This window comes from Quercus robur, chromosome 8 (assembly GCF_932294415.1).
Source record: "Quercus robur chromosome 8, dhQueRobu3.1, whole genome shotgun sequence".
Taxonomy (NCBI): Eukaryota; Viridiplantae; Streptophyta; class Magnoliopsida; order Fagales; family Fagaceae; genus Quercus; species Quercus robur.
In genome coordinates this window covers 47,755,797-47,776,850 of record NC_065541.1, presented here as the reverse complement: position 1 = coordinate 47,776,850, position 21,054 = coordinate 47,755,797, and the positions used below count along the sequence as shown (strand labels likewise).

The following is a 21,054-nucleotide window of genomic DNA, read 5'->3' as shown; positions in this document are numbered from 1 at the left end:
GCGTCGTGTCGCATTTTTCTATGTCACAATCACATGGAAAGAGATAGGGAGACAAAAATTACTATCCACAGTGTCTATACCACACACGACCCGGTGGCACTCTTAAATCGTAAAATGGTCCAATTTTCCCCTTTCAAAGCCACTTTAGCATTCTTTATTTTAAAAGTTTAAACGTAATTTTTTTTTTTTTTTTTTGGAGTCAACAATGCTACAAGTCCAATGGTCCAACCAAACCAACCACTACGCATGCAATTTATTATGATCCACACAATAAATACCATTACCAAAAAACAAATGGCTCAAGGCGGCAACAGCATGTGCGTCTGCTCACACTACTAGACTCCCCTCGTTTTTCTCTTTTGGTTTCTTTGTGTTCATATTTCTGTATATATATATATATATATATATATATATATATATTTTTTTTTTTTTTTATGGTACAAGGTTTAAAGTTTATTGAACATTCTAGACAACTTAATTATGGCAAACATTCTCCATTTTTTATTAGATCTTGTTCACAGCTACTTGTGTCTATGCATAAAAAAAAAATAATAATAATAATAAAATAATAAAAAATAAAAAAACTCTCCGTTGATCACCTTGGACTGATCTCAACCGATAAAAATGACATTAAGAAGAATGTGAATCTGCCACTTGGCAGTTTTATGTTAAGGGCACTTTGATAAGAAGGAAAGGAAAATGTTAAACTGTACCTTGATTCCCTAAGTACATGGATATCTCAATTAGGGCCCAAGAGTTTTTATGGTAACTCTATCATTAAATTTCTAAAATCCTATACATCTATTTTGAAACAAGTAGATTGAATTTTACTCTTACATCACATCATTAGTAGTTTAAATACATACCAAAATAGTGATAGCTATTTTTTTTTGGTTGATAATGTGTTCAAATCTAATTCAATCGTTTCAAAATGAATCGATATGGTTTAACACACTCCATAATAGAGTTATAATGAGAACTTTAGAGGATCTTAATCCGTAAACATTGGATTTAATCCAAACTAATGATAATCATTAACATGACAAATATTATAATTAGTCATGTCATGGTAAAAAATTGATGGATGGAAGGATCATACTTCAAATTTTAACAAATTGATAATTAAGTTAAAACTTGGTAAAAGTTATAGATTGGGTTTATTCTTATGCTTAAATTAAATAATTAATACGAGGTTATGTGATATATATGCTGAAAGGAACACAAATATTTAAATTAAATTTTAATGAAAAGATTTGAAGATTTCATCATTGTATTACATATGGAGTGCCATGATGAATAGTTGTCAAGATAGTATAGCCACTTATTTCTTTTATGGATTTAAGTGATAATCTAATGATAATAACATCTTTTATAATACCTTATGTTTGTGATTTGAACACCAATTTTCTTCATAAGTACAACCACACTTAACACTATTTATGCTTATTTTCACAAAAACTAATTTATGGTCAATTTAATTGCCAAAATGCAGTCTCATAGCAACTGTATTGTGACAATTATATGCACCAATAAGTATCTGAGTAGTAAATTGTACATGGATAACAATCAAAGATGAAAATGAAAGCAAAAAGAGACTTGGAGGAGGAGAGAAACTTTCAAACCGTGTTAAGTGCAGTATACGCTAAGGTAATAAATTTTATATTTCAATAAAGTTAGCATGTTTTGTAATAGACTTGTAAATTTCTAGTTTAATATTATATCATGGTTTACCCAAAAAAAAAAAATATATATATATATATATATATATATATATTTCCGAAAAGTCTGAGTAGAATTTGTTATCAATCCAAATCTCAAGAGTTAATTTTGTATTTTACTCTTAAAAAAAACGCCAAGAATGTTGAACCTTGTGCTGAGTATGCTCTCATGCTTCACTAGACTGTACAACCCTACCCCCACCCAACCGAGAATTGTTTTGTTGCTTGGCTAGTTTGAAGTTTAAACACATAAAGAAAAAGGGAATTTTTTTTTTTTTTTTTTTTTTTTTTGAGGGGGAAGAAAAAGGGAACCAAAAAAAAGGGGAAAAGTTGTTAAAAATGATAGTTTTTTTTTTTTTTTTTTGAAGGGAATAAAAATGATGGTTTTGAAGTTTGAAGTTTGAACACATAAATGAGAAAAAAAAAAAAAAAGTTATTAGAATATCTAGTTTGAAGTTTGAATATATAAAGAAAAAAAAAGGAAGGTTGATTAAAAATTTTGAAGAGAAAAAATTCAAGTGTCTTACGTTTGAATTCATGGTAGGGAAGGTACACGGCTTGGCGAATGGTCGTTGGTCCAAACTCAAAAGGGGGAAAAAAAAAGGAAACGTCTTATCCCTGTAGGTCACTTATTATATACGCACATTATGTCATACATTAAAATTTGTGGAGATGAGAAAAAAAAAAAAAAAAAAAAAAAGCACAAAGCACAAATTGGGTTTGACTGCTTCTTCGTACATGGACTACTTTTAGTTATTATTATCATCTCAAAAGTTTTTTGATATTTAAAATAGGTTTAAGTATTAAAAAAAAAAAAACCTCATTTAGTAATTACCATCTTTGATTAATAATAATAATAATAATAATAATAAGATGGTATTACCATTGCTTGGTTAGGGAAAAGGATAAAAGAAGATTACCCCTCATTAACTTATGGGTTAATAGATTTTAAATACACCAAAATATGAAAGAGCTTATTCTGACAACAGAGACAAGAACTTTTATATATATATATATATATATATATATATATATATAGAGAGAGAGAGAGAGAGACAGAGAATCACTGAGAGTCAGTCAAACTAAATTCGGTAACAAAGTAACACTCTAGGTTAATAGGCTTTCAATTGCCAATAGAGACTTGAAGATATTTTTTTAATATAATCACTGAGAACAAACCAAACAAAATTCCTTAACAAAATAACGATTTATCTTCTCTTTTGGTAGAAAATTATTTATCTTTAACTCGTTAATCGTTATAAGATGTGACTCTTGAGATTAATTATGAATTATTATAAAGATTTGAAAAATATTGGGTTGATGTCTATGTCAATATAGAAGAACAAAAAGACAAAATTTTAAAAATTCTGTTTCCATATACGTACCAATTTGTATTTGTGAAGATATGAGCCCTTAATTTTGAATCTAAACATTTTTTTTCAATTCCATTTTGTAAATTAAAATTTGAAAAATTTTAGAGGTACTTTTCATTTTAAATTGACTTGATTGAAAGTGTTTATGTCAGATATAAAACATGATTTCATCAATTGTAAACCTCACAAATAAAGCGCATACAAACCAAATGAGTGTCACACAACACCAAAACTTGCAATCACAATAATTTATAAAATTATTATTATTATTTTGTAATAAACCAAAAAAAAGAAGAAGATAAGTTTGATCATTATTGATTGATCATTACTATGCTTGTCTTATTATTCATACTATTATTAATTGATCAGCATTACCCAGGCCATTGAATGAGAGATGAGACAATGCCTTTCTTACTATTACCATGCTTGTCTCATTCATTAGTAATCTATATATATTTAACTTGTTATAAGATGTGACTCGTAAGATTAATTATGAATTATATATATATATGTTTATATCAATATAGAAGAACAAAAACACAAAAAATTTTAAAAATTCTTTCTCCATATACATTATATAAGACTTCAATATTTATCATAATATACTAATCTAAACCAATGTATACTTGTGAAGATAAGAACTCTTAATTTTGAATCTAAACATTTTTTTTTCAATTTCATTTTGTAAATTAAAATTTGAAAAATGTTAGAGGTACTATTCATTTTAAATTGACTTGATTGACAAAAACATTGAAAGTTTTTGTCAAATATCTCACAAATAAAGCGCTTACAAACCAAATGAATGTTACACTAGGACACCAAAACTTACAATCACAATAATTTATAAGATTATTGTTGTAATTTTGTAATAAACATTATAAAAAAAAAAAAAAAAAAGATAACTTTGATTATTACTAGTATTAATTTTTTTTTGAGAATGTGATCATTATTAATCTATACTATTATTTAAGGGGCTTCCTTCGTTTGGATTTCTTATTTTTTTAGTTCAAAAATACCCCACACCCCTATATTTAAGTAGAGATAAAATTAAAGGACAATCTGGTAAAAATGCAACTCTAACTCCCACATTGCCTAAAAAATAGGACCACTTTCTTATTAATTTTCAAATTAATTTATTTACTTATAAATTAGATTTTCAAAATAAAAATTATATATATAAAAATGCAACCCTACACAGTGTTTTTTTCTACAAAATAAGACCACTAAAAAAAAAAGCCTCATCGCACGCGCGAATCGCGTGTGATGAGGCTAGTTGATCATTACTATGCTTGTCTCGGTATTAGCTAGGCCATTGAATAATTTGAATGAGACAATCCCTTTCTTACTGAGAAATTATACATGGTGGACAAGTGATGTGGTCCACCATTCTACTAAAAAACTTCCACTTGTTTAAAATTATTAGTTAGAAAATTTTTTAAAATAGAAATTAATTACTGACTCAGTAATTTTAAACAAGTAAAAATTTTTTAGTGGAATAATGGACAAGTGACATGATCCATAAGAGAACTCTATAATTTCTCATTTCTTACTATTACTATGCTTGTCTCATTCACTAGTAATCCATATTTTACTATATTCATTTTCTTAATATTTTGGTCAGAGAGGTTGATTTTCGTGTTCTATTTAATTGAATTAAAATTAGGAAAAGACAAGGTCAAAACTCAGACCACGTAAAACTAAGCTCATAGAGAGAAAGAGAGAGAGTGTGTGCGTGAGAATAGAGCTTTCGTTTTCTTTGACTTGTGTGAAGTAGCAGAGGCTTCTTCTACAGCTTGTAAAAAATGAAAAAAAAAAAAAAATGCAAATACATTCAGTGATATATGAAATTAATGGAGGAGGAAATAGAGAGGAAGAATCACTCAAGGGAGACCCGGTAAAATCACATTTTTAAATACTTCAAATAAATAAATAAATGTTTCTTTTTTACTCTTTATTTTTTCCTCTTTGAAAGTTTTAATTAAACAATCTATAATATATAAATATCTTTCAAACCGCGTTTGTCTACTTCATGGTTTCAAAGTCTTTAACATCGGTTCAATAGCAACAACAAAAAACACACACACAGACCCAAAACTCATCAGACTTCTCTTCCTTTCTGTTCTTTCTTTCCTAGTTCCAAAGAGACTTTTTTGTTATAAAACTGAACCTAATATTTAATTCCTTGTCATTTTTACAGAGCCTATTCTAGTTCTCTAAGCTTCAATAGAGATTGCTTTCTGGGTTTCTGGGTTTGTTGTTTCTGGGATTGAAAGCAAGTCCTGCTTGGTTTTTTTCATATATATTCCTGTTCTTCTTTCCTTGTTTCACTGAAAATTCTGTTTCATCTGAATTTTCACTTTCTTGGTTTTTCTCTTCACACACCCTTTTCTGTTTGGAATTGAAAGAAAGTTCAGAACTTGCTTTTTTTCATTCAAAGCATTGACTTTTTCAACAAAGGCTTGCTCTTTCTGGGTTTTCCGGGCTCATTTTCTGGGGTCGACTTTGTTGTAGGATTTTCTCTGCAACCAAACAAGGAGAACTTGTCACCATGGTTGGTAAGGTTGCTCGCAGTCTAGCTTTCTTTGTTTTCTTCCTCGGAGTTTTCGAAGCTGTTGCCGGAATCCACAATTGTAATGGCTCTACCTTCGCTGGTATCGAATTGCCTGATCACCTTAGCTTCAATGCCGTTTCGTCTTCTTCGAGTACCGGTTGTAGAGGTTCAGAACCAACTAGGCAAGCAGTACTAAATGAAGAAGGAGATGAACGTAGAGATGCACCTCATAAACAGACTTTGAAGCTCCACTTAAAGCACAATCCACTGAGCAAAGAAAAGGAGCCTAAAAAATCTGTGGCTGAGTTCACAAACAAGGACTTGACTAGAATTCAGACTCTTCATACAAGGATTGTGGAGAAGAAGAACCAAAATACCATTTCAAGGCTAAATAAAGAGAAGGAGCAATCAAAGAAGCAGATTAAGTCAGTTGTTCCTCCGGCTGCAGCGCCGGAATCTTCTGCAGGCGACCTTTCGGGGCAGCTCATGGCGACTTTGGGATCTGGGGTGACTCTTGGCTCTGGAGAGTACTTCATGGATGTGTTTGTGGGTACTCCTCCTAAACATTTCTCTTTGATACTTGATACTGGTAGTGACCTTAATTGGATTCAATGTGTTCCTTGTTATGATTGTTTTGAACAAAATGGACCCCATTATGATCCTAAAGATTCCAGTTCTTTTAGAAATATAAGCTGCCATGATCATCGGTGTCAATTGGTCTCATCCCCTGATCCTCCTCGGCCTTGCAAAGCTGAGAATCAAACATGTCCTTACTACTATTGGTATGGAGACAATTCAAATACCACCGGAGATTTTGCAATTGAAACGTTCACGGTTAATCTTACTACACCTTCCGGGAAGTCAGAATTTAGGCGGGTGGAGAATGTGATGTTTGGGTGTGGTCATTGGAATAGAGGCCTATTCCATGGGGCCGCAGGATTGTTAGGACTGGGAAAGGGGGCTCTCTCCTTTTCCTCCCAGCTGCAGTCTCTCTATGGTCACTCATTTTCGTATTGTCTTGTGGATAGAAATAGTGACACAAATGTTAGCAGCAAGTTGATTTTTGGAGAAGACAAGGACCTTTTGAGTCATCCCAATCTGAATTTTACTTCATTTGTTGTTGGTAAAGAGAATCTGGTTGATACATTCTACTATCTTCAGATTAAAGCAATTGTGGTTGGAGGAGAGGTGCTTAACATACCAGAGGAGACTTGGAATTTGTCACCAGAAGGAGCTGGTGGTACAATAATCGATTCTGGTACCACCCTAAGTTATTTTGCAGAACCTGCTTATGAGATTATCAAGGAGGCATTTGTGAAGAAGGTTAGAGGGTACCCGTTATTAGAAGACTTTCCCATTCTGAGTCCTTGTTACAACGTGTCTGGAGTTGAGAAGATAGAGCTGCCTGAATTTGAAATTCATTTTGCAGATGGAGCTGTGTGGAATTTCCCAGTTGAGAATTACTTCATCCCGCTTGAACCAGAGGGTATTGTTTGTTTGGCAATTATGGGAACTAGTCGCTCCAGTCTTTCAATAATTGGAAACTACCAGCAGCAGAATTTTCACATCTGGTATGACATAAAGAAGTCTAGGCTGGGATATGCTCCAATGAAGTGTGCTGATGTTTGACGTTTTTATAGAAGATTGGAGATAATGGAAGGAAAATTGTATACAACGGTGATTAGGAAGGGAGAGTTTTTTTTTTTTTTTTTTTTTTTTTTTTTTTCCCCTATGAAAGATAACACAAAAAGTAGATTCATTGTTTTTTTCAATCTTTTGAGACCAGGTGATTATAGAAACAAGGTCATAATTTGCTTTAACAAAAATGTACCATTGCTTTTATACATATATTATCTGCTCCCTTTTGAAGTTAGTTATGTCTTTTGATTTGAAATTGTTGTTTAATTGAGGGATCACTGATGCTAGACTGATATGATGTATTTACTTTAGTATTAATTGAGGCTTATCCCTTATTCTTGATTGGTATTAAACACTTGTATACAAGAAATTAGCTAAAATAATTGGTGCAAGGCCTATTATATCATTGTTTAGTAGATTCACAACTACAGAAACCTTATCTCAACTATTTGGGATTTTCTACATGAATTTCTGCATTCTACTTGCTTGTGGGTCAACTACTAGGGGTGTTTACCTTATATTTCATATTCTTGGATCTTTTTCTGTCATTTCCTATTTTCGATTAGTTGTCGTAAATTGACACAGTTTTGGAGCATTAGTTGATCCAATTGCTATTCCTTTAAATCTTCTTTTCCTGCAATTCTGTTCCTTTAATCATCATATCTTCTTAAATTAGTAATTCTAGCTTTACCAGTAAGCTGTCAGTCAGTCGAAGCTTAAAGAAGGGATGAGCTCCCTAATGGTATTATAGACTGCTCTTCATGTCAACTTTGATGTAGATAAACACTTTTGTGTGTGGATTTGACAGGCCTGGTGTGGATCTCCAAATGAGGCAAAATCTTTAGATGACTGATATCCCTCTCTTTTAATACTCAGTTTGTGGTAGGGTTGCATCACTGTGCATGCAGAGATTATCTCCTAGAGTTTTTCAAGGTTACAACAAGAGTTTTCCTATATAGATAACTAGTGAATCAAGCTTTACTGTTGAAGTTCTGGTTCACAACCATGCTTTTTGTTTGGCGAGGAGAGTTAGTCCAAGCATTCTCTTGCAAGTTTGGTGACTACAAAACATATGTGCATCAATTCACACTTGTTAAAGGATGTTTGAAGTGTGGCTTGCTAAATGAGTTGATATTACATGCATAAAGGGACTGTCATTTGAAGGCATCTTGCTTGAATCGTTCGTGTCTAACTGAAGCCATCAAGAAAACTTAGAGGGAAAGTCCCACCACAACAATTGATGAATTCATAAATACGTATATTGAGCTATTTTGTGTATAACTGTTTATCACAAAGTGTGCCTAGCTTAATGGATGGTTTATAGTTTCTTTTGATGGATGAGGTCTGTTGAAATTAAAATGAAATAGAAAATACTGTAAGGAGAATGCAGAAAAAAAGAGAGAAAACAAGGGTGTTACGTAGTTTGGTCTGCCGGCTTACATCTATAGTTTAAAGTCTTTGATGGCTACATCTTTGATATTAGAACTATCCATATTACAATGAATCATAATAAGGTATATATAAAGATTACATGAGCTAGAATTAGGTCTAGCTAGACCTTAAAATATAATTCAGCCTCTTGGACTATTACAAATAATAAACCACATAAACCCAGAGCCTACTATCTTGGCTAGTAGAAAAACTTTCATCAATCTGACAACCCATGTCTATCTCCAACAGTCTTTATCAACATAAACCCTATAGGAATATATATCTTTAACAAGGTCTCATTTAGAGGTTCATTTGAAGGTGTCATTTCATCTACCTTAGTGCAAACTTCTTAAGCAGAACATGAATGGAAGGACTTCTGAAGACTTTAGATTTTAACATTTCAGAATTATAAAACTTTCCAATTTCTTTTTGGATTTGATCTGATAACTCATGTTGTTATTCATCAATATACAGATTTCATGCGTGAAGTTTATGAATGTCCTTAATATTTTCAAAAGGTACGTGAATATCACATGCTTCCAAAACAAGAAGTAGCGGTCCTTAAGTGCAATTAGCCAATTAGGATTGAAGAGAGAGAGCAGAGACCACAAAACTTGAAATTTCAAAGTTTGACCTGTTTGTCGACAAGGTGGGCTTCCTTGGCAAGCTGCCACCAATCTGGGATAGGTATCATCATTTTTGTCACGTGGTCAACCAAACTAGTATTAAACAAATATTAAAAACCATCACTCTCATCATGACTAACCTGGCAATTAATACTACCCCATTATCTTTAACATGCAACTTGACTTTCAAAAGCTTTCCCATTCATTTTCAGGAAAAAAAAAAAAAAACCATCTGGAGCCTGTAGGGCTTATAATTGGGCAAGCTAGATTGACCCACATTGTGAGTCCAAGTCCAACCCAAAGTTTCTCCAAGTTTGAATTGGAATTTTCGGCCTTGAGTTTGGCTTTGGGCTTAAGTTAAATTGGACTAAACTTAAATTGAGGTCTCTCCAGTGCAAGCATAGTCAAGCAACCTCTTATTGAAACTAACGTAATCAGAATTTAAAGCCGTGACCTCACCATCTCCCTATGGTTTTACTATACTCCCAAGTCTCCAACATCAAAAAAATTGAATATTTTGATATTTCTTGACTTAGAATTCTTATATATGAAATGGTATGTGGCATATTTTAATTTGGATTAGTAGTCATATATGATAGAGATTGCAAGCTTAGATTGTTTTAAGTTTTAACAATCATGTTAGTCATAGAATCCAAAGGGAATGACGGTATTGAAATTTGAATATGATAAAGTTTTATTTCAAACTGATTTGGATGAATATTCTATGATTCCTTATATGGTGGCTCATAAAATCATTCACATGTATTATTTAAACAAATCACTTACTCATTAAATAGATTATATGACTAAAAGTACACGTTACTTAAATAATGTTAAATATTAAAAATGAAATTATATTTTTTTATACCTCCTTGGACTAGAATGAAAAATTATCCTAAATATATAGGGTGAAAAATGTATTTTTATTTCATTCTAACAAAGAAATAAAAGGGCAACTTAAAACTCTCCATTGCCTCAGCTAGTGGACGTAAGAAGAGGAAGAAGCGAAAAAGTTTAGTTTAGTTTTAATTGTTATTTAGAATCAACTTCAAATAGTTGTATAGCAATCTATTTACTAATTTTTATAAAATTTTCATAATTGGCTAGCACGATAAGATGATATAATTCACATTATGTCTTAAATGTACTTATGTAGGGTTTATTGAGTCATGACCATTGTTTTAAATTGAATCGATTTGAATGTGCATCAGCCTATAAATACTAGTCTGGTTATCATATAAAATTACAAATTCATAAAAATGGAGGGTGGGTGGGGGGACCTAAAAATCAACAATTCAATAAGGAAATTCAAAGTTGGATAGGTTTAATAGCGTAGCAACAGTTCATTTTGAAAGGATGCATCATGCATCAATGATGTTTTATCTTGACATTATATGGTTACATGTATTGTTAAGATGGACTCAGTGACCATTGAACTTATCATTTTTCTTGGTAATGTATAGATGGGGTTGGTGAAGAAAATGGGATGGATGAACATTAGTTTGTTTAAAAATTCATGTTTATTTTAATATCATAATTTTTTTTCTATTTTACATACTCACTTTTCAAAATACTTCACATCAAATTATATATTTTTTGCTATATTTCATTAATATATCAATTTTTCTTAATTTTTTTAATTGTTTTAATTTTTTTGCATACAATAACCATCATTCACTCTCTTTCTTCATCTTTGGATACATAAAGAAAGAATAAAATAAATAAATGCAAATGAATAATGCTAGCATACAATAACTGTAGTAATAATATATTTTTACACAACTTTACATGGCTTAATGTGAATGAATTTTGAACTTGATTGGCTAAGTATGGACAAAATTGCCTAATGCACTTTTCATCCAAATTATATAGCCTTATGCCTCCCTTCCCAAACTAATTAGGGAAATGCCCCTCTTTTGAAACTCGGCTTTCTCAAAATCGAGTTAAGCCTTATAGTGATTTTTTTAAGGACCTATAGTGATGTTTTTAAGGACCTATAGTGGCGTTTTGTAACTCGAGCTCCAGGAAATCAAGTTACAAAATGTCATTATAGGTCTTTAAAATGTCACTATATGTCCTTAAAAATGTCACTATAGGGCTCTAGAATTTTTTTTTTTTTTAACTGGATTTAGAGAAAATCGAGTTACAAAATAAGGGAATTTCCTTAATTAGTTTGGGAAGGGGGGCATAAGGTTATATAATTTTGGTGAAAAAGGCATAAGGCCATTTTGTCCGCTAAAATGTGGTTATTTTTGTACTATACAAGCATTGATAAGAGTGTTCTTAAAGTTATAATAAAAATAAATAAAATGAAAATGATCTTTGAAGTATATTTTCATCTATTATTCTGTTTGGGAGTTTGGCCAAAAGGAATGTAATAGTTGTAACTTGTAAGGGAATGCTCATTTAATTTGGTTCCCTCTTATGTATTTCTTGAGAAAAAAAATATATAAAAAGATAAAGAGTGTAGTCGTAAAAGTAATGCTGAGGATTGTCAATCTATGCAATAAGTGAGAGAGAGAGAGAGAGAATTTACATAGTTCAGTAGTGTGTTGTGTGCATACACATCCGTGGGAGCAGTTTCGCCATGCCTACAATTGTTACGTTGCGCTTATGCTCCACTGGCTTTCCGCACTCCTTCCACAAGGTCTCTATACAAGATATTAATGATATTTAGGACCCGTTTGGTAGAGAAATTTGAATAATGTTGTTTATAGTTTTTTGAAATACGTGTAGGTGAAAAGTGTATGGAAATGTGTGTAATATTGTTTAAAAACTGAAATTGTACATTGAGGTGTAAACTTTGGTTATTAACATTTGTTTCACTTTACACCTCAATTATGCCATTATTTTGGACAAAAAACCAAAGTTTAGGATGCAAAGTGTAATTGAGAGTATAGTTTAAGGTGGTAAAATGTAATTTCTCTTTTATTTTTAAGGAATAGAAAAAATGGGAAATTAGATATTTTCCCAATTAACTTAGATATTTTTAAGGAATAGAAAAAATTGGGCTATTAAAAATATCTAATTTCCCATTTTTTCTATTCCTTAAAAATAAAAGAGAAATTACATTTTACCACCTTAAACTATACTCTCAATTACACTTTGCATCCTAAACTTTGGTTTTTTGTCCAAAATAATGACATAATTGACAACAGGGTGCAAAGTATAACACAAGTTATAGTTTATGGTGCTAACCATGCATTTTGAAAATTTAAAATCTAAAATATAATTTGTGATATAATTTAAGGTGATAAAATATAATTATTTATTTATTTTATAATTAGTCCCTGTGTGAAAGATCCATTTAACCCGACCAACTTTCGGAAAAGCGTTCAATTAAACTCTTTTGTTCTTAATTAATTTATAGAAAAAGGGAAGGGAAAAAAAGGTTATAACTTATAAAAGTGGATATATTAATTTCACTTAATAAATAATTATTAATTAAAATATTTATGTCGTTATTATTTCAATTTGATCAGACTTCGTTCTTCTCTCTTTGATTCAATTTTAAAAACAATGGTTATAACTCACGAGTAATAGATAAACAAGTTCAACTCTTACTGAAAAAAAAAGAAAAAAGAAAAAAAGTGGTATTGCTTTTTGGATAAAGCTTCCATCGTGTACTTTAATGCATTAAATGGAACACGATGCAAATACATGATCAACTGTAGACATGTGTTTGAGCATTGGACTCAAACCAAATCTTTTTCTTTTTATCTCAAAGAGCAATCATGATTGGGCTAGGTAAAATTAGAATTCAATGGCCCAATCCTGGCCCTGAGCCCATTAGGGGCCCTACCTCGAAAACTTACTTGAAACGCTGAGTACCCCCGGCCCAGCATCTATTGAAATCCCTCACGGCCTCACCCTATGCCCTCTTCTTGAAATCTTTTTGTCTAACTCAAAAACGATTCTATTATTCAGTGAAAAAAAAAAAAAAAAAAAGGCTAAGTTCTATGAAACAACATCTACAGTAGGGGTGGCAAAATCTGACACGACCCGCGAACCCGACACGACTAACCCGTTTATAAACAGGTCATGGGTCGATGCTAAATGGGTTCGGGTCATATTCGGGTCGACACGACTGATCCGTTTAATAAATGGGTCGTGTCCGGGTTCACACATGTGAACCCGTCTGACCTGTTTGACCCGTTTAAATAATAAAAGCATTAAATTTTGTTATTATTGCTTAATTTTGTTGTTGTAATTATATGTTTATTACTATATTTATAGCTGTAATTGTATTTTAATTTTAGATATATAAAAATTAATAATAGATTATTTAGGTCATATATGACCTATTAATCAAACAGGTTATTAAATAGGTTATTTGTATTAACTTTTATATGACTTATTAATTAAACAGGTTAAACGTGTCGGGTTGGGTCAACCTGTTTAATAAACGGGTCGGGTTAGGGTTGAGAATTCTTGACACGTTTACTAAACAGGTCGGGTTCGGGTCAACCTATATAGCAGAGTACTTATGGCTCGACACGACACGAACCCGACCCGCGAACACGAATTGACACCCCTAATCTACAGGATTATTAAATCAAAAATCAAAAATCAAAACACAATAATTTTTTATATTTAAAAATATGATGAGATTTTTAATCAAAATAAAAGTAATTATCATTCCATTTTTTATTTTCCAACATTTATATTCTAGTAATCACATTAGTTTGTAAGATCGAAACACTTAATAAATGAATGTTTGAATTATATAATTGTGATTAATGTCATATTATTTTGTAAAATCAATATAATAAAATTCATAATATAACTAACACAACTGCCCCAAACACCGTGTACTGTACACTAATCTTTCTCTATCTCTAACCAAAACCAGAGCTCACAATTATTAATTTATTATCAAATGATTAAAAGGTTTCATTTTCTTTACAGAATCAACCATGAAAAGCAATTAAAAAAAAAACAATAAGGTAACTAAAACGAGAGCTCGCAATTATAAATTTATTATCAAATCATTAAAGAATTTGTTGAAAAGCAATAAAAAAAATGAGGGGAGGAAAAAAAGAAAAAGAAAAAGAGTACCAAACAAAGATTTAAAATCAAAAGAAGAAAGGTATTAAATCAAATTAAACAATATTTAACAATCTCAAATCTCAGGCTCAAAATGAAAAACAATATTAATCATTTTTAACAAGGTTGGAGAGTTTGGTGACAATCACACCCAAAACTACTCCCACACACAAAATATGAAGATGAATGGTGGTAGGTAAATGAAAGCCCCATGATTAAGAATGGGGAGAGACTTCAAAAGCACATGAAGTAGCTACCAACCAGACGTTACTCCACTACTGTTCTTCTTTCTCTTCTTATAAATCCACTTCTTCTGGGCATTCTGTTTTTGGGTTCTCTTCTATTAAAACTAAGACTCTCCTGCTCTTGTGAGTTTGACTTTGTTTTTCTTCTGTCTGTGTTTCCACTTTGATGTTTAGCTTCATGTGTTTAAATCCTTGGCAATTGTTGGATGTTGGGTTTTATTTTTTCGAGTTTAAAGTTTAAATTTTTAATCATTATGCCTGTAATTTTTTTTTATATATATTTGATGAATGGAATAAACTGTTTTCTTGTCCCACTTTTGCAATTGGCTATTTGAAGCTAATTCTTTGTTCAAAGTAAATTCATTTCTGTTTTCAATCAATTTTTGTATACCCAGTTGGCATTCTCATGATCTTAAGTTGTATATTTATGCAGTTTATTGGCGTCGAATCCAAAATTCAATCAATCAATCAAATGGCACAAGAAGTTGTAATTCCAAATGAGGAGGTACTTTCCAAGCAAATTATGATTTTAGATATGATTTTTTTTTTGGTGGGGGGAGAGGGGTGACGATTGTCCCCATGTTTATATACTTATGTATTGTACTATAGTCTATTGTGTATTGTTCTATTTGTTTGTATTTTATCATCTATACTTTGATTTTCTTGCAACCGGGGGTAAAACAAAAGTATGCCTTATTAAACACTAACTGGGGTTTATTGTAATTAATCTGTAGGTTGTTCTTGGAGAAGAACTAGACCATGTAAGGTTGATCACCTTAAACCGGCCTCGTCAATTAAATGTCATCTCATCTAAAGTGGTATGTTGAACACACTCAACCCACATTGACTTGGTTCGAGTTCTTGGAATCATTTTTGTGTTTAAGTAGTTGTTTCTTTTACTGCAATCAGGTTTCTCTGCTAGCAGATTACTTGGAAAGATGGGAGAAGGACAACAAAGCAGAGCTTATAATAATCAAGGTTAGTTCTGTCTCCTCTGGCAAAATCTGAATTATTGTTGATAACATTGGTTTGTTTTAATCATAATCTGCTATGTGATTAAATACAATTCATGCCAATGTGGCTGTATTGATAACTTAATTTTAGAGTCTATCTCTATGCACTTTGATTTTCATTCATTGAGGTTATTATTTTGGATCTTATATCTTATCCAGGGTGCTGGCCGAGCTTTTTCTGCTGGTGGAGATTTGAAAATGTTCTATGATGGAAGAAAGTCAAGTAAGTCTGCTAGCCTACAATAATGTTATTGCTTCCTGATTTCCTTAATATGGGTTCTTTATGCCACAAATCACACACACACATGTGCCCAAGTTACTTATGATTTATGAATTTCATTTTGGCAGAGGACTCCTGCCTTGAAGTGGTCTATAGAATGTATTGGCTTTGTTATCACATTCATACCTATAAGAAAACCCAGGTACTGTTTTGAATTTGTAATCCTTACTATGCCCCAAATGTAAAGAAAATAAAATTTTCCCTCTAGTTTTGCCTAGTCTTCTTGTCAAAAAGTGCTACTCAAGTTTTAAAGCTATCAACAGGTTGCTCTTGTGCATGGCATTTCAATGGGTGGAGGTGCATCTTTGATGGCCCCAATGAAGTTCTCAGTTGTCACTGAAAAAACTGTGGGCACTTAATCCTATTTACATAACATGTTCTTTTTTTTTTTTTTTTTTAAAGTTTTTGGGCTTGATTTCAATTCTGTATTTTAACACTATTACATTGTGCTGCATTTCTTGAATGCTTTGAGTAGGTATTTTCCACTCCAGAAGCAAGTATTGGGTTTCACACTGACTGTGGCTTCTCATACATTCATTCTCATCTCCCTGGGCATTTGGGTAAACATGTATTTCCATTTTTCTTCTATTCAAGAGGGAGCTATTTGATCTGTTGTGACATCACATTTTCATTATTTTCATATGTGAAAAGAAAAGTTGATATTTTTAAGATATGAAAAGGGAATTTAAAAAAAGAAAATTGTTTCCCAATTAAATATTTAGAACCATGTGGGTAAATTTGCAGGGGAATACTTGGCCTTAACAGGAGCTAGGCTGAATGGTAAGGAATTGGTGGCAGCTGGACTGGCAACCCATTTTGTCCCTTCCGAGGTGAGTTTGAGAACTCTTGTTTGACTATGATCCCTTGTCTTGAAAACTTGTCTTGTAACCATCAACTAGATATTTACTACTCAGTAATGCTTAATGCTTATCTAATTTTATCAGTAGGTATGTAATTAACATGGAATGTGGACGCTGGCTGGTGTCCATCAGATATGTAGTGGCTTTGTCAAAACCTTCTAAAAGCTGATGTTACAATATGTAAACACATGTTGCCATCTGGCATGGTAAAGTAAAATGATAAAGCAATAACTTTCCACTCTTTTTGAATAGGTGTGAATTTGTGTACTTCCTATCATCATTTTTGTAATTAATGTGACTCAATTGCCTCAGATTTCTACTTCAATTGGTTAAGAATTTGTTCCCATCAATTAACTTTATCTAGGGTCATAGACTTTGTTCATATTGTTTGTGCCAAATGTTATGGAAAGCACACCTTTTCACTGTCTATGTTTTTGTGTGTTTTAGGATTTGAAAGAGTGACTATAACTCTGTATGCATGACTTTCAGAGAAATTTTTATTCATTTCTATATTTTCTGTGTTGGTGATGAACTTTTTACAATCATGATGGCTTCTCAATTGAATTAAGCTTCAGTAAATTTCTCATTCCATGAACTGCTAATGCTACACATATTGATGGTAGACATATTCCTATGATAACAAATTGAAGCTGGAGTTAATTCAATATGCTGAAAAATGGTCCAATATCAGTTTACTTGAGATCATGATGCTCTACTCTTACTATGTCTCCTGTATATCAGAAACTGCCTGAGCTAGAGAAGCGTCTGATAAGCTTGAACTCTGGTGACAAGAATGCAGTCAAATCTGCAATTGAAGAATTCTCAGTGGAAGTTCAACTTGATGAAGATAGTGTACTGAACAAGTAATTGATCTTAAGTTCTTAACTAGTGATGCATATATACACAGACGTATATTTAATAGGTTAATACAAAAACGAGAATGAACATGTATGTAACCTCACCATCCACCTTTTGTTTATGGGTGGAAGATATGTCATTTGGTCCATAGGTTATTAGCACCTGTGACATGCTATTGCTATTGCTAATTGGACCCAAAATATTATCAGCAGCATAATATCACTAACAATCAGCTTTGGTGACTTCTCAGGAAGTCAATAATTGATGAGTGCTTTTCCAAGGATAGTGTGGCAGAGATAATAAAATCATTTGTAAGTATTTCTTTTTTCCTTTGCACATTCCATTGGACAACTTCATCATAATGTTAAATATCCATGTCTTTGTTTAGCCAGAGTCTTTATGTAAGCTGCTTTTCAGGAAGCTGAGGCAAGCAAAGAGGGAAATGGATGGATAGGTGCAGTTCTTAAGGGGTTAAAAAGATCATCTCCTACTGGATTGAAAATAACACTAAGATCGGTAATGGGTTTTTGCAATTCGATTCTTAAAAGATATTATGCTAAATTCCTGTTCTACATTGAATGCTTCATAAGGAATAATAGACCGAATAATTGTTGATGGGATTTTGTGTACGTAGAAATGCAGGAAAATTGTATTTGATTGCATTGATCTATGATTGGGTATAACATTACTTTATAAAAGATATGCGAGACTTACACATCAAAACTCACTTCAAGGTTAAAGGCTATATTCTTTCAAGTATTGTTCCTCTGATGTGGAATTGAACATCTATGAACTCTTTCACATCCTGTGACTTAAAAGTTCTGTCATATTTGTGTCATTTAACTGACCAACAATGGGGAGTTACTTATTTAAGTTGTATATTGAAAGGCCTCTTGTTTTGAAGCTTTTTTTGTTTTTGGTTGAGTATTTCCAAAGTTTGAATGCCTAGTGTAGTATAGGTTACGTATTTTGAGCATCAAAGATCATCCTGACACTTTAGTTTCTAGCTTACATTTCTTTATCTTTTCGTCCACAACTTCTTTGCAAATTTGTTCTAATCCATTGTGCAAAATGATTATGAGTGAAAATTATCTTCTCTGTTCCTGTGGCCCTGAACACAAATGGAATTGTATAAGGAATTGCTTCAATGGAGTTGAATCTGTCAGTAAAAAGTGAATGAAGAACTTTCTGTTGAAGACCAAAAAAGAAATCACAAATTTGCTTTAGATTATGGGTTATGGATATGGTAGGAATAGAGTACTTCTCCCCCACTTCTTACACCCTTTTCTGCATTTTTTATTCTTTGTCATGTTCTATCTTCTAATAAGTTTTTGGCTTTTTTAACTTAAATTGCTTGATACTTGGTCTATGACTCTCAAGAGAGTAACATCATAAGATAACACCTCCCACTTTCCTTTCACTACTCAAAGAGGATTATAAATTAATGTCAGCTTTAAGAAGTAGAGCTGCTCTCTCCTTGTGATAGTTCTTGCATGAGGCCTAAAATTCTTGTTAAATATTACCAGATTCGTGACGGAAGGAAGCAAACACTGCCTGAAAGTCTGAAAAAGGAATTTAGATTAACAATGAATATACTACGAGCCTCAATCTCTGAGGATGTCTATGAGGTAATCTCTGCTGTTATATTACTAAACAAAAATGTATGAATATAGAGTTATAGATCCATCTTTCAGAACATAGTTTGTCTTCTACAACTTTGAAATAAACTTGTCTCCTTCTTTTGACAAAAAGGGTATAAGAGCTCTCACCATTGACAAGGATAATGCTCCAAAGGTACTCTCTCTTTATGTGTGTGTTGTGCTTCAAAATTTTCCAATTCTATGCTTCAGTCTTTCTAGATTTTGATTGAGAGTGAATTTATGTAGAAAACTTTCGGCCTTGTTTACTACTACGACCAGCAAAAATGGGAAATTTAGGCCATGTCTCTGCATGTTGGTAGTAGTAAACATGGGAAATTTTGGCCATGTTTATACTTCTGCCAATTAATCTATCAAAAATATTAATTTATGGCAGTGGGACCCACCGTCTCTGGACCAAGTTGAAGACGAGAAAGTAGACCTGGTATTTCAGCCATTCAAAGAGGATTTAGAGGTCCTGATTCCAGAAAAGGAAGAAAGCAGGTTAGTGTAGCTTCTCTATTTCCAATGCCCAACTTATATCATATGTGTTACTGCATCAATCAAAAGTATTGGGAAAACGAATCCTTAATTTTATTTTCAAACTAAATTGCAGGTGGCATGGTAAATATGAGACTACACCCTCTGCAACTTCAAAGTAGATGGCATAAGCAAAACAAATTTCTGGTCTGCAGCTGTTTGTTTTATGAACTGTCGTTGGTGTGGGTACAAGGTACAAAGCTCCAATTATACGCATGTATGAGAGGAAGAGCAAAAAGAAGACGGCCCTAACCTGTGGCCTTATGGATGGAGTCTGTTAGTAATTGGGTTTGAGATTAAGCAAACCCAAGCATTTAATAATTAGGGTTTCTTTATGCATTTTATTGTTAGCTTTTTAAGCACTTTTTCTAATTATTGTAAGACAGTTTTGAGAATTATAAAATTATTATGTTTCTTTTTACATTGGTGCCGACTTCAGTTTGCCTGGTGCTGACTCCAAGCAACCTTTAGATGCTGACTCCTAGGGTTTAGTCTTGATCCCATTGTTGTTTGATTGTTCTATTGAAATAGTGTGGTTGTTCTACATCAATTTTGGTATCAAAGCAAACTTTTTGGTCCATACAACACAACCGTAGACAACCACTTGAAAGCAAAACCATCAAAAGAGCAAGCCAACCAAATATGACAGTACCTTTCAAGTTTTTGCCCCATGAGACCTTGAACAAGCCCAAACCAGCCCCTGCAATTCGTATATACCCCCTTTTGGCCACATGAGTTCTTCATCCCCAAGCCAACAGAGAAGCCAGTGACCCTTCCCAAGTCGGTGACCACCATCTGTGCTCGCCTCTGATCACAGAACTCACAAACTACAAACCCAAAAAAAAAAAAAAAAAAAAAAAAAAAAAAAAGGAGGAAAGGTGACCCACGCAAGACCTAGCAACCACCAGCAGTCGAAACCCACAAATCAACACTCACCGTCGCAAAACGCAACAGCCACCAACCGTCGAAACCCATTATCACCCTTGGCCACCTCCGTTGAGGACGTCAACCACCGTCGATGCCAAGGCCCGAGACAAGTAGCCGCTGCTCCTCCATGCTTCGTGTTGTCGCTGTCTTCCCTGTCTTTATGCTGCCACAGTCATCGGTTCCTAGCACCGCAAGTCCATCATCGAGCAATTTTTTTTTTCTTCTAGTTTAGAGATTTTGTTGTCTCTTTTAGTTTCTGTGGTTTTTTTTTTCTTTTTTTCTTTTAAAGTCTGTAATTTCTTAAGTACATT

General features: G+C 32.7%; 2 protein-coding genes across 2 annotated transcripts; both read left to right on the top strand.

Annotated features, from left to right (window-relative positions):
• The first annotated feature begins 5,123 nt into the window (after positions 1-5,123).
• Positions 5,124-7,515, top strand: LOC126696740 (aspartyl protease family protein 2-like). The gene has a single exon (XM_050393436.1). The coding sequence runs from the start codon at positions 5,640-5,642 to the stop codon at positions 7,269-7,271; it is 1,632 nt and encodes a 543-aa protein (XP_050249393.1). The 5' UTR covers positions 5,124-5,639; the 3' UTR covers positions 7,272-7,515.
• A 6,918-nt stretch (positions 7,516-14,433) lies between these two features.
• Positions 14,434-20,237, top strand: LOC126696739 (3-hydroxyisobutyryl-CoA hydrolase-like protein 5). Its single transcript, XM_050393435.1, has 16 exons — positions 14,434-14,751; positions 15,062-15,133; positions 15,363-15,446; positions 15,538-15,606; positions 15,801-15,864; positions 15,990-16,063; positions 16,185-16,268; positions 16,397-16,481; positions 16,666-16,751; positions 17,523-17,644; positions 17,890-17,950; positions 18,057-18,155; positions 19,166-19,267; positions 19,392-19,433; positions 19,674-19,780; positions 19,893-20,237. The coding sequence occupies exons 2-16, from the start codon at positions 15,101-15,103 to the stop codon at positions 19,936-19,938; spliced, it is 1,158 nt and encodes a 385-aa protein (XP_050249392.1). The 5' UTR covers positions 14,434-14,751; positions 15,062-15,100; the 3' UTR covers positions 19,939-20,237.
• Positions 20,238-21,054: the final 817 nt, after the last annotated feature.

Bases quoted from the DNA above. Each gene is read 5' to 3' on its own strand.
- LOC126696739 (XM_050393435.1), top strand. From the start codon at position 15,101: ATGGCACAAGAAGTTGTAATTCCAAATGAGGAG. The intron at 15,865-15,989 runs GTAAGTCTGCTA...TCATTTTGGCAG, and splicing joins CTATGATGGAAGAAAGTCAA to AGGACTCCTGCCTTGAAGTG. The intron at 16,752-17,522 runs GTGAGTTTGAGA...CCTGTATATCAG, and splicing joins CCCATTTTGTCCCTTCCGAG to AAACTGCCTGAGCTAGAGAA.
- LOC126696740 (XM_050393436.1), top strand. From the start codon at position 5,640: ATGGTTGGTAAGGTTGCTCGCAGTCTAGCTTTCTTTGTTTTCTTCCTC.